Raw genomic sequence first — 19,291 nt, forward strand, 5'->3', positions numbered from 1 at the left:
AGAGAGGTGGCAGCTTTCCCAGAAGTGGGTGTGGTTTCAGCGCTGACAGCGAATTTGTCCCCAGTGTTTGAGAGAAGATAAAACTGCTTGTTTTTTCAAGATTTTGATCATTTATTTTATTAACTTTTTTATTAAATTTTCTGTGGTGTGACAAACTCAGAACACATATTTAAAATAGCTTTACACATACTTTAATAGCACTGTAATAATAGGAAATTAAAAATGTACAGTTGTCTACTACAGAAGATCTAGGAATCTACTTGCAACTATTCTTTATGACCTGCTTTAACATCCAGGGTTTAGGTTAAGCCAGGATTTGTCAATAGTTAAATTAGAAACATTACACAATACTGGTGTGCATCTTGAGACACAACAATGGCACTGACGTATTTAAGGATATGTCAGTGCAAGTTTCTTTTAGTTAAAACAGCCCAGATTTTTTGGTCAGTCTAGAATATTGTGACTTAATCTAAGGGTTAAGAGAGACTGGATAGTTATACAAAACTAAATAATGTTTTTTTTTACCTATACATAACTTTGAATAACATTTGACTAAGGAAAAAAAAAATAGTGTGACCTTTTTAACATTATGTTCTTGGTTAAAATTAGGAACTTCCTCTCATCACTGTTGTTGTTGCCTTAAATGCCTGCCAGCTTGAGAGAGAACCCTGTGCAGCTGTGCCAGACTTTCCCTTCATGGCCAGGCAAAAGAAGAGCTATCAAAATCACCATCTCATTCAAAAAATGTTCCAGTGAAAACCTATTGATTATGGGGCACTTTGGAAAAATAATTAAGAGAATTAAATACATCTAAATTGCTACAGTGATAATATGTACACTACTGTTCAAAGTTTGGGGTCAGTTTTTTTCCCCCTATTGCTAATGAAGAAACCAGTCCTTTTATTGAGCAAGGGTGCATTAAATTGTTTAATTAAATGTATTTATTTATTGACTATTTGTGTTCACTCTCTGAAGCATAAAGAAGTTTAAATAATGAACCTCGGCATAATAGAAAAATTAAACAATGTTTTCTGTTTTGATGTGCAATGAGTCAAGGTTTGGTCGATTAACTTTGAGTAAAAAAAAACAAATACATCTGGCTATATTGATAAAAAGTTAATTCAAAAATGAAACCTCTCTACACTGTAATGCTATTTAAAGTAGAAGAAATGAATGTGCCCATATATTCAGTGGAATATGGCAGACAGTGTACAGCTAACCCGGACTGCCTGGTGCGTGAGACCGAAGCATGTTTTCCTTCCTCAAGGTCTTCTGAACACTCACAGAAGGCCAGTGGAAGGCCATGACAGTAGAGCATGTGCATGTACACATTCACAGAAAGTCACACAAATAGTCAAGTGGTTTATGAAAAGGGAAGGTGAGTCCGCACGCAAGCAAAGGAACACAAACATCTGCTGAATGTGTCAGGCGGTGCAGGGATTCTGGGTAGAGGTGAGAGATCCTGCCAGGCGTTTTCATTAAATCCTAGAGGAAATTGTAACTTCCTCTTGGAGTGGACAAGGTCCTGGATTAACACACACACACAAAACTAAGCATATGCAACTATATTGCATCCTTCAGTTTCAACCTTCAACTTGTTACAAGCTAAAGAAAGGAGCAGAGAATGAGTCAAACCTAATAGAAAGGGATGACCATTTGAAATGCAGTATATGGGAATTCATGAAAAAATAGACTGTTGAAAAAAGTTTTTCTTATACCGTTTTCACACTTTTGAATACAGGTCTTGGTAGTATACTTCAAACCTAACTTTAAAGGAGACCTATTATGCCCCTTTTTGAAATATGTAATATAAGTCTCAGTCTCATTTATTATATAATTTTGCCTATTTTGAATGGAAGCAGATACACTGTTTTCGTGCATGTCTCTTTATATGCAAATGAGCTGAAGCTCCCCACCTCCTTTTTCAGAATAGGGCTGTGCCTACAGCTCTTACCTCAGATACTCTGCCAACAAATGTCTGTTTGGTTTTGATTATTATGTCTATCGCGCTGAAATCATGTGTTTTAAAACCATATCAATATAAACTTCTGAGCACACACATCTGAAGCATGCGCACAAAAAGCGGCTGTCACATGGCATGTGAGTACTAAACTAAGGTTTCGTTCATGTCTTATTGCACTTAAAGTGGCTTATGTTAAAAACACACAAGTTACAAAAACAGTCCATTATGTCTGTGAAGGCAACCAGCTGGTAAAGAAATTTCATGTTTATATTAGATCTGTGTGGCAGCATTGTAATATACAGTAAATAAATCAACACATCCAATACTCTAATTTCTCCTTTGAGGATGAGACTTTAAATAATGTTTTGTGCTCATCTGTGCAGCCAACGACAGAACATGCTTTGCTTGAACTTTTGCCAAGGCCTTGCAACTGGTACACCGTTGTTGCTTGTGAAAACTAAATGATGGCGTCGTAGGTCGAAACGTGCAGATTAAGGGTGGTTAATATTATAATAAGATCCCCTTCCTATGTCACGGGGGGAGCGAAATCTGAGCAGTTAATTTTTTCACATGCTTGAAGAGAAAGGCTTACCTAAACAAAGTTACTGGGTTGTCCTTTTCACGTTTTCTGGGTTGGTAGATGCACCGGCGAACCGATTTTACCACTTGAATATGAAAAAGTCATATTTTCATTGTATGTGCCTTTAAAATTGGTTTCTAGCCTCCAAAATGGTTGTGATAGTTGTTGTTTACAATATTATGCACTGTAATTTAAAAATTTTATGGCTTAAAAAAGCTTGTAAGGAATTACAGTAATGAAGCTTTCACATTTTTGTGTCCGAAATGACTGTGAGCCACAGCCCTGTGTTTCACCAATATGAGAGAAAAAAAAATGTTTGAAATTGTATTTTTAAGCATGTGTTTAAAAATGTTGCTTGTAGTGGTCTTACGCCTGCAGAAATAGGCTTTGAGTTTTAGGCAACAACTGTGTCTTTTCATTCTCTATGTAGTTCATATAACAAGTTAAAGCAATAATGCTGCCACGATTATCAAGTCAAGACTCCAAAGAGCTCCAAAAGTCTCTTATACTTAGTGCTGTACTTAGTTTTGTTTAACTTGTGCGTTGAAGACCGTTGAAACTTCACTTCAAAATCATGTTTAGAATTTATTACATCCTTTCTATTTTCCAGTTCAGTGGATTTTGTAATGTCTGTGGGAGTTTGTCAGAATATTTCACTTAAATCTGTTTCTCTTTTCCTGTTTGCTTTTCATGCTATAGTAAGGACATTCCACACACATACACATTGGGTTTCCATGTTTTATGGGGGCATTACGCAATGGATTTTATACTGTACAAACTGTATTTTCTATCCGCTTACCCTAACTCTACCTCTCACACAAAACTACTGGCATTTTTAGATTACCAAAAAACGTCATTCTGTATGATTTATAAGCTGTTTTCATCATGGTGGACAAGGATTTTGGATATTGTCATCTTTGTTGGGACATTTTGTCCCCATAACATAGCGTATACCTGAATTACACACATACACACACATTATGCAGTTTTTTATTTAGTACCCTCTTTCACTTTCTTTATATATCCAGGGTTGACTGCCATCTGCACCTCTATTTAACTCCAGACTTTCAGATGTTGTCATTATGGCTATGCTTTTTGTTTTTGTGCCGATCTCAATGTTTTACTCACTTTTAAGCTATGTGGAAGGATATATGTCAGTTCATGGAACAATACGCTCAGAGAAAGAGCAAGAAGGAAGGATGCTTTAGGATGGCCGGTGTTTAGATCAGGAGCAGGATTTGTCTCTGAAGCCGTGGTTAAAGGTTTACAGTGCAGCAGCCCCCAGGGAGCGTCTCACACTTTAAAGCCTCGATTTGTCTTGGTGGCACCTCTTATCTCAGGAAACTGTTTATATCCAGCTTCCCTTTCTCTTTGCTTTGTTTGTTCCCTCCGCTTTTGCTTCCTGTTTAGCTGTTGTTGTCATTATTTCTGGTTTACTGACCTTCTCCCCTCTCTGTCCATTCAAAATAACCACCAAACTCTATTTAAACTCTTACTAACCAACATTTATTTCATCATCATGTCCGTCTTTCTCCTATTCCCTTTCCCTCCAGCCGTCTCCAGTGTTCCCCGCATGCAGTCTACCACTCACCTACGTCCACCCACTATGCCATTACAGTAGCTTTCATTCATACTCTGTCCTTCTCTTCCTTCCTTTCTCCTTTCTCTCCTCCTCTCTATGGCCTGTGACAGAAAGGATAATTAACGAGCATCATAAAGCGCTCTCTCTATTAGCCGTGCTGTGGTGAGTTTGCCAGCTCTGTCATTCTGAACAAAACCATGCGGCTCTTCTATTTGATCCACACTTCAAAGAGGGATCCCCACTGTTCTCCGCTCAGCGCTCTAATTGTGTCCTCATTTTGGATGGGGCAAAAACCCCCAACTGCTTCAAAACCAGCCAGTGCAGGGCACAGATAGCACAGAGAGGGGACACTCAGATAACCGCTTTGGAAGAAGTTTTACTTTTACGCCGCCCTGTGATCGCTTGCGTGATTTTCCTAGTAATGCTTAAAAAAGGATTTTAGGCTGCAAAACTGGTCTTAGATCAGTATGAAAGAATAACATTTACTCACAAAGTGTTGACTAAGGAAGCTAATCTGTGTCTCTGTGACCTGTGTGAACCAAAAGTCCAATTCAAATGCCAATTGTAGCACACGCTGGTTGAAACCAAGTTACAATCGCATTGTCTGTGAGTCCGACTTCATAAAAACCAAACTTGTACAATTTCAATCAGACTAAACATTTACATGTTATTGCTTTAGCCCAGCTGAAATTGTAAAAGTGCATATAAATGCATCTGCATTATAACCAGAGTTAACGTCTTGTTCTAAACACTCTCGGCTGTGATGCCTGATTATGAGGAGCCCTACATGTGTTTGAGTATGTGTATGCGTCCGGATGTTTGTGTGTGCCTCATCAGATAAAACGGCATTCTTAAGTGGGACACCACAGTTTCCCCTTTTTACACCAGGAGCCCATAAGATAAAACACCACATCAGCATCCTTTTAATTACAGGACGAACCTTTAAAAAAAGCTTATCCAGTAAGATGCTTTACTCCTAAAGCACAGCATGTTGGGCTTCAGTGCATCTTCAATTTGTCTTTTAAGCAATTTTAATTAGGTCTGACAGTACAATTAGGTTTATGTAAACTTTCTTAAAGGGATAATTCACCCCTAAATAAACATTTTCTGTTATTAATTTTACTCACCCTCATGTCGTTCCAGTGTTACTTCTGTGGAAGTCAAAAGAATATAATTTGAGAAATGTCTTCCCCCATATAATAAAAGTTAAAGGGATAGTTCACCCAAAAATGAAAGTTCTGTCATTAATTACTCACCCTAACGTCATTACAAACTCGTAAGACCTTTGTTCATCTTCGGAACACAGATTAAGATATTTTTGATGAAATCTGAGAGCTTTCTGACCATGCATAGACAGCAACATAACCGAAATGTTCAAACGGCCCAGAAAGGTAGTAAGAACATTGTTTAAAAAGTCCATGTGACATCAGTGGTTCAGCTGTAATTTTGTGAAGCTATGAGAACACTTTGTGTGCAAAGAAGACCAAACTAACAACTTATATAATTTCTTGTCTACGGTGTCAGTCATGAAAGTACCATGATACATGCTGACGCAGGAGATGGCATTCTGACGTACAAGACGGATGCATTGAGCTAGGTTTAAAAGCAGAAGATGATGCACACTGTACATAAAACTTCGTGAATTTGAAGATTTCGACAGAGAGGATGACTTGCAATTTTTTGCCCCAACCTTACTTATTTGAACCAGAATATACAGACGGTGAACTTGGAGAGATGGATGTTCTGCGCTGGCTCCTGCTTCAGCAGCACATGCATGCGTTGTGGGACTGTTGTGAACACATTGAAAACTGTCATGAAAGAGAAGAAACTGTTGAATAAATTCCATTTGTTTGTTTGTTTTCTTTGTGCAAAAAAAAATTTTCATAGCTTCATAACCTTATGGTTGAACTACTGATGTCACATGGGCTATTTTATCAATGTCCTTACTACCTTTCTGGGCCTTGAACGTGGTAGTAGCATTGCTGTCTATCCAGGGTCAGAAAGCTCTCGGATTTCATCAAAAATATCTTAATTTGTGTCCTTAAGCTGAACGAAGGACTTACGGGTTTGGAACGACATGAGGGTGAGTAATTAATGACAGAATTTTCATTTTTACAATATATGGGAAAAAAACAGTTCTTAAAAATATCTTGCGCAGAAAATAGAAAGTTGTACAGGTTTGAAATTACATGAGAGTAAATAAATTATTTTTATTATTATTTGGTTAAACTATCCATTTATTATTTTGTCATTTTAAACTATATAACATACTGAAGTACACAAGGTGGTTTGTTTTACCCATCACGTGAGAAGCCCATCTTCTGACTGTGTGCACTCACTGCACAATGGGGTCATGGTGCTAATCTAGCGGGCATACACACTACACACATGCCAGCTTGCTGTCTCTCACCACCCTCCCCCAACACACACAACTGTCCCAGACCCCCTCTTCTGACACACAGCATGCTGGGTCTTTACAAAGCCCCATTCTGCAGCCGTCCCAGGACTCTGCACTGTACTGCAGGACTGTTTCCCTCTGCCCTCTCGCACACCCAGCACTCTTTTGTCCCACAAGAAAAAAGCAACGGTCACATGTCCAGTGAACACCCCACAGCTGCTGGCCTTGTCCTCTTTTTGCTGTCTGTCTATCTGCTGAAATGTTTACAGGTGATTTAAATACGTTAAAATATTATGTTTATTATCATTCCAAGGCAATTTGGAAATGTAACAGTTTTATTGCAAGGAAGAACCACAGGATGTGTGATGCGACTGGATCATTTATTTAATTAAATATTGCGAAAGACATGAACTTTCTTAAGAAAATATCTGCACGATGCATTAATTGTTTTGCAAAGTTAAAGCAACTGATGAGCCATTACAATGAGTTAATGTCAGTACTTCCCTTCCCCCATACCATGTATACACACACACCTCCTCCTCCTCACGCAGGCTTCAAAGGCGATGATGGGAAAAGCCATCTCTCCACTGGCCGCTTCAAAGCACAGGAAGTGTGTCAAAGCGACTAGCCGGCTGGTTCCCAGCCCTTGCGTGTGTGTCAGTGTGTGAGCAAGAGTGAGAGAGAAAAAATATGTGTATGCTGGGTATAATAACATGCTCATCTCTGTGCGTGTATATATGCGTGTGTGTCTGGGAGGTTCAAAGCCAACCAGAATCTTCTTCTTTGAGAGGCAGGATGTGAAATCTGCTGTGGCATTGATGCCCCACTCTGGCAGATGCACATGTTTGTTTGTATGAGTTTTTCCAAGACCACGGACACGTAAGACTTGTCCTGGAAAAGGTTCTTCTTGTAGAGCAGCGAGTGATGCACTGGAATGTCTTTCTTCAAACCTCATTCAGCTTTCATTAGAAGGACTTTAAGGAGTTCAGCTGACTTGTCTGTTTATGTCTGGCACCTAATATTAGTGCTTTATTTACGTCACACTTTGCTTGCTTAGGTCCAGTTGTCTGCGCCTTCACTGGCTGTGAAGTACTTTATAGATACAGATTTTTTCCTCATGAATCCTTCACTGCATCATTTTAAATTGTCAGTTGACAAGTTGGAATCCAAATAATGGGTTTTTAAAAAGCATCATTAGCTGGACCACATACAAACTGTGCGTTTGTCATCTGTAGAACACTGTGCATAGAGAAGGAAGCACCTTATGCTGGTGGTTTGTAAGAGAGATGACTTCTGTTCTGTTCTTCCCTCTATTGGTATGACTGGAGTAACCTGCATGTTCCTGTGTCAAGCTGTGGGTGCTTAATGCACTGTACAGAAAGAAATTCTCAGGATAAAGGACTGGGGGAGCTAAAACTGATATTTCTTTTCTTTTCTTTTCTTTCTTTTTTTTTCTTAATTTTAACAAATGCATCTATTTTCTTTGGTGTTCATAATGTTGTTGCTGTACGATAGCTAGATAGATAGATAGATAGATACACTACCAGTCAAAACTTTTTAAACAGTCAAATTTTTTATGTTTTTTTAAAGACGTCTTTTCTGCTCTCCAATTCTGCATTTATTTGATCCAAAATACAGCAAAAACAGTAAAAATTTGAAATATTTTCTAGTAAAAATCTCTCCACTGGCTGAAGTGTGTCATAGCGACTATTTTAAAAATATTTAAAATAGCTGTTTTCTATTTGAATATATAAAGAGTTCAGATGCAAAAGCCTCTAAATCCATCTGGTGTATTTCTTTAAAATTAGCTTTTCTTATTGGCTACTTTGTATAGGTTTCTATGTAACTACTGGTACTGATGAGTTTTAAGTAAAAGTTTTTGATCGACGTATACTATGTGTCAGCATTCACTCAGTGTCATTATCTCATTTTGACTGAGATGGCTTTTTTTTCTTCTTTTTTTTAAAGAAATTAATACTTTTATTTAGCAAGGATGTTTTGAATCAAAAGTGATGATAAAGACATTTATAATGTTCCAAAAGATTTCTATTTCAGATAATGATGTCCTTCTGAACTTTCTATTCATTATAGAAACCTGAAAAAATTATACTCAACTGTTTAACATAAGAATAATTTTGAGCAGCAAATCAAAATATCTGAATGATTTCTGAGGGATCATGTGACTGGAGTAATGATGCTAATTTTAGCTTTGAAATCACAGGAATAAATTACATTTTAAAATATATTCAATAGAAAATAGTTATTTTAAACAGTAGAAATATTTCATAATTTTACTGTTTTTTCTTCTTACTGTTCAAAAACCTTTGACTGATAGATAGATAAATAGATAGATAGATAGATAGATAGATTTGTTCACATATAAACCCTTACTGATGTACATAATTAGTGCGCTAATAGGCTAGCTACACCTAGCTTGTTAGAAAGGTTTTTTTTCCAAAATAAATTCAAGTTGTTTGTTACCAGTGTCGAATTTACAGTTTACAATTTACAAACAATCGTTTTTCACTTTTTAATGTTATTCAGCTCTTGCTCAAAGCAGCGATTGGTGTCCGCTCGGCTGGACGTGTTTAGCTGACGTCCCGCTCATGGCGCCCACCGGGGGCTTTGCGCTGCTCTTTTTTATATTTGGAGACTCCAAAAGAATCCCGCTTCCCTTTCATGTGCCGCCTCGGTCCAATCAGGCTGCAGGAGAGGCGGCCTGCGCTCGGCGTCAATCACGCTCGCTGAGTGGCTGAAGCGCCTCTCGTCTGGTCCGCTGGAGCTGCAGATCGCTCGATCCTCCACCGCCGCTGGATGTGTACGGAACCCGCACGCTGTTCTTTACGGACGCTCACGAATATCGCACTCTTTCTGGATTCTTTTTCATTTCTGATGTTTCTCAATTGCTCTCCGATGCAGAGAAATGGGTAAACTTCATTCCAAACATGGTAAGACGGCATCTCTTTGCTGTTGTAGAGCAAGTCTTTGATTTTAAAGCGCTTCTTTCGAGTAATTCATTTATACGACGTCTTTTCCTTTTAAAGCTGCTATTTGTAAAGCGAGGGAGAGTCCTGAAGGTGAGTACGCTTATCTGTTATACAAATAATAAAGCGCTTTTATTTGGAACGGTTGAACTGGCTGAATGACTAATAAAACAAAGCTGGCGTAAACAAAAAGAAAAGCGTTAGAAACTAATTTGAAAACTGTTTAACTGATAAATGCACAATGGTATTGGCTATAAATTGTTTTTAATTCCTCTTTTAGGCGATAGTTTTGTAGTTAACGCGTGTTTGGCGAGGAAAGGGCTGGATGACTGGATGGTTAAACAGAAGTATTACTGCTCAAGCTCTCGTGTAGAACAGCAGGACTGCCAGCAGAAAAATACCTGCGGACTCTCTCCACGGGTAAGTGAACGGTTTTAATAACTTTTTATGACACCTGCATGTAAATGTGTGAAGATTTTGGACTTTGGACGCCTTAATTTCTCTCCAAGCCTGTAGTAATCAACTGTTTGGGTGTTAAGTTGTTATTGAGTGGAGAAATGTTGCGCACTTTGAAGTAAGTGATGCATGCACGGAGCTCTTTAAAGTTTGCATTTCAGCTGATCAGAAACTTAGTTTTGTTGTAATAAACTGGTGCAATACAACTCATTTTCTTTCCGTTCTTCTGCATGAATTCAGTTCATGGGTAGTTGACAAATATCAAGCAGTGTTAGCGGTGATCTAAAGCTATTTTAAACAAAAGCTTCCAATTATTCTGTAATTACATACACACGATTTTATGACCTCATATTAACTGAGAGACTAAATGGAATGTTTATAAATTGAAGAGTTCAGTTGTTGCATCACGGAACTATTTAAAAACAAAAAAGTTGGTTTAAAATGGTGATAAACGCGAAATAAATGTTTAGCATACTTTACGCATGTGTGCATTTTAATATCCTTGTTGAATGAAAAGAGTTACAAGTCAACAATCCTTATTGATCCATAGATAAAAGCGTGTATAAGCGATATTCGCCTGCTTCTAAAGGCCACACGCGCTTCTAGACCACCCAATTTACGCGCTTTGAAAACGATCGTGCCATTGTTTTGTGACGTCATCAAGAACAATAGTTTAGTCTCTGGAAACACTCTGTAGTTTGAGCCCGACTATGAAAGCCAGAAGCGTTATTACCAGGAATGATTAAAGGAGAAACACTCTGTGAATACACGTTTCCCTTTAATGATGTCTGTTAAAACGCTCTCCACGGTTTCAGCTGCTGCCTTTGAAGCTGGAGGAGGAGATTTTGTGTTGTTATTCCTTTGAATGATAGGAAGAGGAAAAGTCAGGTTTCCAGACAGGTTCAGGCTGTTTATTGCTGACAGGCACATCATTTTGAGAGGAAATATCAATGGGCAAATAAATAAGTAGGTCTGGTATCTTAAAGGCGGCGTATGTGTTTGAAAGTATATATTTGGATTTTTATCGCCTTTCTTCTTGCATGCAAAAAAGTTATGCGTTACTATCTCGAATTTACCCAACAAGGAGAATGTTTTAGCAGTCATGTTTAGACAAAAGGCGCGTCAACTTTTTCACTAGCGGCTCACATGGGTAAATGGTTTATTTGAACGTGGTGGGAAGAACTGTGTGAGGGCTAGGAACAGATGCAAGTTCTCTCTGTAGGTAATAGATCACGGCGGGTTGAAAGCATTGCAGGCTGACAGGCTGGTGACAGCGCTGTATTGTGAAGTAGAGAGAGGGGTGGAGGGAGGGCCAGTCTGTCTCAGATTTGGCATCCTAGTAAACACATAAGAGCACTGTCGTTTAGGAGAGGAGAAATCCTCTGGAAATACCTCAGAGTAAGCCTCTTTTGGTCAAGGGCTGTTGCAGAGTCTCAAAAGACTTTTTTGAGGGCGGGAGAGATAGCGAGAGACGCTGAGAGTGACAGAAAAAGCGAAAGGAAATCCAGAAGGCTGCTATTAAACAGCCATCTCAAACAGCAGGAGGATGCAGCCACAGCTTCTTAAACCCAGTCCTCATATGTGGACATCCAACACACAAACCTGACGCTCTCAAACTTTCAGAGCCAAGAGAAATGCTGCATTTTTTTCAAACTCTCTAAGAAAGTAGTGGCAATAAACGTTTATTTAGCATGTAAGATGCGTAGTACTGCACTTCAAGTGCAGAAATTGTAACCACATTGGTGTGGATTTTAGATCTTGTGGTCTAAAGGGAAGAAAATAAGTTTAAGGAGCGCTGAACGCATAGTTGTTGCCCGGTTCAAAGTTCACACAGTTTGAAGTTTATTACTTTTTTCACTCTCTGCTGTGAGAAGGAGGTTTTATTGTAGCTGGAGAGATCATAATCCACTGAACAACAGTTACGAAGTCTAAAATGACTTCATTGAATTACCTGTTTTATGTTTGATGAGCTTGATAAAGCCATAAAGTTGTTCACTTCTCTCTTTTAATGTTGCCTTCATTGCTTAAATATGATAATCTGAACCAGAGTTTGTTTTAACACAACCTGATTGTTTTCCCTCTGATGTACTAATGAGCAGTTTAAGAAACAATAGCAGTACTGAGGGGTGTGTGTGTGCGCGCGTGTGTGTTTGTTTTTCCAGTTGGTGTGAAGTGATTTGGTCAGGCTGGGAAAGGATCCCTGCTGAACAAATTCAAACATTTAAACGTTTTTGAATAACTGAATGGCGTGTGGTTAATGGAGTGTTCTGAGAATGAAAGAATGAGAGAAGGTATTTCCATAAATATATATTTGGAAATACTCATTTTGTTTTGACATAAAGCATCTCGGGGACAATTTCGTATTTTTTGTAGTTATGGAATTTAGCTGGAAAAGAGGATTTGCATCCCTTTTGATTTTGATTTGATTGAAAGTAACATAATTTTTATTATCATTGAGAAATATCGAATGGATCAGTATGTGGAGTCTTTATTAATGACGTGTGCATTTAAAGTAGCCACCACTTTTGTTCATGGTATTTAGAGGTGCTTTACAATAATATTGATACTATATAATACACATCTTTTAAAACCAGCTTGTCACTGAGTGGAATTCAGTGAATTACCTCACTCCCTGAGCATGAAAAAAGCATAAACCTCTCTCATAAACGCAGTCTGATAATACTGGGACTAATAGAGGCTACCTGGAGAGTTAGTTATTTATAGCAGCTGTGCTTAAGTTCGGACAGTTGTGTGTGTCTGTGTTGTAAATGTGGTTCAGATGGTATGGACGGCGGGGAGTCTGAGTCAGGAATCTGTTTGATGAGTGTGTTTGTGTTGTGCTGTGTTAACTGACCTTCACACACAAGACTTTATGTAACACTGCCTATTACATTTTCCAGTCTGGTTTGCATATGTCCTGTGCTATTAGTAAATTACACTATAAGTTCTTGTTCAAAAAGAGGTGGGGGTCAGACTTGTGGCCTTGCTTTTAGCATGCTGAACTGTGGCTCTCGTGTGGGCAATGTAAATTTAAGTCTAGCTCCATCATGGCCGGTCTTCTATAAGAAGCTTACTGTTTGACCTTTTATATTCTAGTGTAAAGTCAGTGCTCTTCTTGTCTTCAAGTGATTGATTGGTGTTGTGTCATGTGGTGCAGTTTTGTCATTGTGTGGCTTACTGGTCTTTCTGTGTGTGTTAGTCCCATTAACTAGCTGTTTTGAACCTCGGCCACTCTAGTCATCAGTTAAACTGAAATCGGACCAAACTGAGTGTGGACCGATGTCCACACTGCTTTTACGTTGTATCGCAGCTTTAAGTAAGTTAGCACCTCAGCGCTAAAACCGGTCCGAATTACACTATCAAAGAAGAAACTCAACATCAGAGCTCTAAAATCAGTCAGAATCAAAGTGCCAAGACCAGACGATGTTACTGCTTTGAAATGTGGCTTTTGAAAACCACTCTGAAACCAGTTGGCACAACAGTTCTAAACTAGGGCAAACCAGGCAACATCACAGCTTTAAACCTATCTCCGGCACAGTCAAAAGCAGCCAATAGGTCAACTATAAACCAGGCTTGATCATGACTTTGAAAGCATTCTGTATCACTCTGTGTGTAGTATCACTCAGAGACCAAACACTTTGAAGCCCAGATCAAATAGAGAGAACTGTAATTCTAAAAATAATTTCTTTCGGAATTTCAGAACTTTTCGGGGGGAATTTTTTAGATTCCGAGGCTTGCTATTTAAACCTTTCCTGACAACCAACACACTTTTTCTCTCTCTTGCTGTCTTTACTACAGAATGCTCTTTATTGTAGCACAAAGAGTGACAGTATATGCACTATATCCTTTGTCTCTTTTATTCCCTTCCCGATATCCAAAGTATTTCTTTCACTTTAAGCTTCAAGTGTGGTTGTCACACACTTACCCTCAGACTTCTTTCTCTTTCTGTTCTAGACGTCAGGTTTACCATGTCTCTCCAGGGCTGGCTGAGAAAGGATGACAGAAAGAGATTGAAAGACAGAGGGTGGGGGCGGAAAGGAAAGACTGTGTTTCTCTATAGAAGAAAAAGAAAAGGGAAGAGGGTGCCTCCGGGGAGTGGGACAGCACCTGGCTCCAGTGCAGGGCCGTTGAGGGGCTCCTGTGAGAAAGGAAAAGAGGATAAGAGATGAGAAGGGAGGAGGGAAACAGAGGACAAGTAGATTGTTCTTCCAGGACAGGGAGAGTGAAGGGACCTGCCAGTGGCAGCTCTATCATCTCCTTTATCACGTCATTGTCATTCTTTAATGTTAACATTACTGCTACAGATCGAATTAACGCTTTTTTTTGTAAATCCCGAAACCTGAAATCCTGAGATGAAGCTGAACTACAATCACATTATTTTGTTAGTCCGACTTTGCAAGAAGTAGCCTAGATTGGCGAAGTTTAAATTGGACTAAAGCATTTAGATCAAGTGCATTGACTCTTTCATTGAGGTTTATGAATGAGACTTTATCCAGAAAGAGCAGCACACACACTAAATCAAAGTTGAGATAACCTGTAATGAGACGTGGACCTTGAAAGGCAGGTCTGAGGTAACTGGACTTTCCTCTCAAGTTTCTTTTGGTTAGTACACATGCAACGCTGGCCATAAAGTACAGACAGAAAGCATTGCAGTCATCTCAGTTGTAAGTGATTTAAATGGTTTGCCTGTGTTTTTATGTGTTTTTCCATTTAACTATGTGTAATGCAAGTGTGTAAGTATGTGTGTAAAAATAGTGTTTAGGTATGTGTGGCATGGGGTGTGCTGGGGGCAAGGATGGCGCCTGGCTAGGTGCATCAGAGAGAGAGAAAGTGTGTGTGTTGTGCATTAAAGCATGTCTGTCCGGATGTGCTCTAGAGATCAAAGTGCATGGTGGGAATGTGGGGACTGAGTTGCCAGGATTAACAGCTGAGAATTGGGCTGTGTTTTCTACATTTCCTTAAACACACACACAAACACACACACACTCCACAGGCACACAAGCAGCAGAGCTCAGGACAGTGTTGTTCCAACCTCCTCAAAACCCTTATTTATTCAGCTGCTCTGACACTGCTCTGATGTTTCTTCTGTACTTCAAAGGCTAAGATTGAGATTCTTGATTTGTTACATGTAAACAAACATTAACTAGTAATCCTCAAAATTGTCAAAGTTTCCACATAAACACTAAGCAGCACCACAGTTTTCAGCATTAATAATAAGAAATGTTTCTTGAGCACAAAATAATGAAGTAATGGCTGCTGAAAATTCAGCTTTGCCATCACTGGAATAAACTAAACTACATTTTAAAGATTAAAACAGAACATTTTAATAATAATATTAATAGTATTTCATAATATTACTTTGGTGAGCATAAGAGTGTTAAAAACATAAAAAAAAATCTTACAGATCCCACATTTCTTTGATACATTTTATAATTTGTTAGCGTATCACATTAAGATAAAATAATAAGAAAAAGCAGAAAAGCTCCTTTTTTGTCATCATGTTTAATTCATGTTTTTATCACTGTCTGTCTGTTTTAGAGTGCTTATTAAATAATAATAATGAAGGATTTGGTAAATCTCTGACTTGATGTTTCCACAAATCTCCAGCTCTCTGTTACTCTGGTCTTTAAAGTCCTTCAGAGAGAAACAGGCTGGAGTTTCAAACACAATGTTTGAAAAGTCTTTTCTCTGTATTTTTGGGGCAGTTTAGTTATTCCTTTTCTCTGCCTTTAAAGAGAAAAGGAAGAGGGGAAATAGGGAGAGGGTAAAGGAGGGATCACCTAAGGGGAAGAGAGAGTAGAACAAACGGGGAGCGCTGCTTCATTTTCAAGGCTTCAAAGCGTTCTCTCACTCTGCAGCTTTCATGCTTTAAAGGTGTCTCTAGTAAATGAGAGCGTAGCCTCACCAGTACTGTATGTTTGCTTCATTTTATCTCAATAAGTGTCCTGTTGTTGCCTGCAAAGTGATAAGACTGATCCTTTTATCTCTCACTAACTATTCTGCAAACAACCTCTTTCAGTTGAATCTGTCATTGATACTGATACACAGGATGTGTGTTGTGGATGTAGTGTTATCAGCTGCAGTATTCTTCCTTAAGGCCAGAGTCTTGCCCTATCATTAGGAAATACGACACGCGTTAAGCCATTTAATGGCTTTTGATACACAAAAATAAAGGATCAAACAGACTTGATAAACACAATTAATGCTCACATCCAGTTTCATGAATCTGCATTTTGTTAAGCTCTTTGTGTCTACATTAGTGGATATGATATGTGACCCTGGACCACAAAACCAGTCATATAGGTCAATTTTGTTAAATTTGAGTTTGTTAGAATAGGACAATATTTGGCCTAGATACAACTATTTGAAAATTGGGAATCTGAGGGTGCAAAAAAAAATCGAAGTATTGAGAAAATCTCCTTTTAAGTTGTCCAAATGAAGTTCTTAGCAATGCAATAAATAAGCTTTGTTATATTTACGGTAGGAAATTTACAAAATATCTTCATGGAACATGATCTTTACTTAATATCCTAATGATTTTTGGCATAAAAGAAGAATCGATAATTTTGACCCATAAAATGTATTTCTGGCTATTGCTACAAAGTCGTCTTTTTGTTCCAGAGTCACAAATCTGTATCTTTATAGAGACAGCGAGTGTGTATGTGAGTATGAGCGGCTAGAGTGCATGTGTGTGTGTGTTTTTCTATGGACAGTATGTGTGTGGTGACATCAGCACAGAGCGCTTTGATGTGGATGAGGTAATGTGTGAGGAAATGTTTGCAATGTTAATCTCATCTGAGAAATTACTACGGAGCCTCTGCAGACACTGACACAAGCAGCTGCCCACACACAAACTTTAATGAGTTCTTTATGTCCACCTCAAAATAAGAGCATAAACTGTACAGACGCGTGTGTAAGGTTACAATCTAATCACCAGTATCGAGGATACCAGACACAACATCTTCTCCAAACACTGCGACTGCCAAAATGTAGCTGATATTGAGCAGTATTTTGCTAATCGCTTGACTGCTTGGCCATACTTGGACCACAAAAGCAGTCGTAAGTAGCATGGGTATATTTGTAGCAATAGCCAACAATACTTGCATGGGTCTTGTATCTAAACATCCATGAAGATATTTTGTAAATGTTTCTACCTTAAATATATCAAAATCAAAAATTAAGTTAGTAATATGCATTGCTAAGAACTTCATATGGACAACTTTAAAGGCGATTTTCTCAGTATTTAGATTTTTTTGCACCCTCAGATTCCACATTTTCTTATAGTTGTGTCTTGTATCTAAACATTGTTTTATCCTAACAAACCATACATCAATAAAAAGCTTATTTATTCAGCTTTCAGATGATGTATAAATGTCAATTTCAAAAATTGGCCCTTATGACTGGTTTTCTGGTCCAGGGTCACATATGTACTTTTTCACATATGCGCTATTTATTTATGTCTTAGAAAAATGTTTCAGAAATGCCTAAAACTCAAGCCCGTTTTGGTGTAATCTTTTTTTTTTTTTTGTGTGGAGTCTGACTGAGCTTTCTTTAATCTGTCCCTATTTTCTGTTTGATGAGAGGACAGTATTGAGACTAAAGGGATGTTTTCTGTCCTAGATAAAGACATCAGTGATACATAAAATGCTAAACGTCTAATAATGCTCTAATTCTTCTATTATCTTTGCCTTCCGGCAAACTAACCGTCTGAATAGACACACAGATACACAAGCTCATTCACTGCTTTTCTGTTGCTCAGCTTGACTTGATTTAGAAACCTGTGATTCAGTAAATTAGCAGCATGTGTTTGGATTCTGGATACGTGGAATGGGTTTTTGTGCCAAGGCGGGTATACGATTATCAGGGCTCGTAACTCTAAAATGCTTAAAACATTAAATCAAGGGCTGTTTTACACACAGACGGTACACTACAATCACTAACAATCTATCTTCTGCCAATCTCCCACACTGTTCTCTACACCAGATCATCTGTGTTCAGTCCAGCCAATCTTTTACAGTTTGAGCTCACTAACTGATTGTTCCACTGACTTTCAGCCATAGGCAACATCATATACCTAATCGTTCAAAGCAAATCGAAGAGAGTTGATGTGCATGACCGTGTCTGTCAGCAGGTGAGCGTTTACAGATCCCCTGACTCCCTAACTTCCTGCTGAGTTCATGGCCCAGCCGACTCTTTTAGGGGTTCAGTGGGATCTCATGGCTTTGGTAGTGACCACTGAGCTGAAAAATGTGCTGAACAACTAACAAGTCATATTGTTTGCAACCTAACACACAAATCCATCACAGACGCTGTGTAACCGAGCACTTTCCTGGCATTTGCTTAAACTCGAATGAATAATACAATAAAAAATAGGCAATGTTTATAGAATGTAAATCTTTTTCTCTGTGAAGCTGACAAGTGCTCCCGGTGCACATGAACATATACTTTCTACGGCAAGCCCCGAAGGGACAAATACACATCACACGCATTCACAGGGTGAAGTCGCTTTATGAATTGCATCCTAATGCAATTGTCTTCATTTTCATGGTGCTTTTTTCTTCACGTTGCTCAGCTGCCAAAATGGGATGTTGTAATACATGACAGGGAATCCAAGAGGAATCTCAGAAAGTGTTGTTTAATTTGTTACTTCTCTTCCTGTCTTGTGTGGTGAGTGTGACAGAACCGCAAAATTTCAGCAATGGCAGCGATACAGTGGTATGTTTGTTGGTCAGTGTGGCTTTATCATTAAAGGAATAGTTCACCCAAAAATGAAAATTCTGTCATGAATTCTTCATTCATCTTCTGAACACAAATTACGGAATCGTGAAATCCAGCCATAAAAATGGAATTTACAGTTTAACCTCAGAATGTTATGGAATTTGTCAAAGTTTGTAAGAATTAAATAAAGGTTTGTCATTACATTTAAACCAAATTGCTATATAGACTAGTATCTGTAAATATTAAGCAGCAGAAAGACTATTTATATATGAATCTTGCATGTTCAGACGCACAGTTTCCTTTACCACACATACTGAAATGTACGTAAAGCTCCTCATGGTGATTTCAGCATCTGTCGTCTCACTAAATGAGGACATAAATATATGAACAACATCTCTAGAATTGCTCTGATAGTCACTTCATGAGCATTTGACCGTTACATTTGAGTACAATTTGTTGTTAGTTTCCGGCCACAGCTGTATCCCTTCTAGCCACGACCAGCGTCATATCATATACAAACACAGAAAGTTAAAGGTAATCACCGCAACCTGTTAAAATAAAAGTTAGGTTTAACTTGAAGGCATTGTGCCAGAAATATATTACTATTATT

General features: G+C 38.4%; 1 protein-coding gene across 2 annotated transcripts in view; it reads left to right on the forward strand.

The window, feature by feature from the left end:
- Window positions 1-9,018: 9,018 nt before the first annotated feature.
- The window catches only part of nkd1 (NKD inhibitor of WNT signaling pathway 1), a 30,487-nt gene continuing 20,214 nt past the window's right edge, over window positions 9,019-19,291 (forward strand). The window contains exons 1-3 of one of the 2 annotated variants that reach the window (XM_051115671.1): window positions 9,019-9,471; window positions 9,568-9,600; window positions 9,788-9,927. In XM_051115671.1, the coding sequence (XP_050971628.1) occupies window positions 9,447-9,471; window positions 9,568-9,600; window positions 9,788-9,927 (198 nt within the window). In that variant the 5' untranslated portion in view covers window positions 9,019-9,446. The remainder of the gene's footprint in view (window positions 9,472-9,567; window positions 9,601-9,787; window positions 9,928-19,291) is intronic. The other variant, XM_051115670.1, reaches the window with a different exon arrangement.

Source organism: Labeo rohita, chromosome 7, assembly GCF_022985175.1.
Source record: "Labeo rohita strain BAU-BD-2019 chromosome 7, IGBB_LRoh.1.0, whole genome shotgun sequence".
NCBI classification, from domain to species: Eukaryota; Metazoa; Chordata; class Actinopteri; order Cypriniformes; family Cyprinidae; genus Labeo; species Labeo rohita.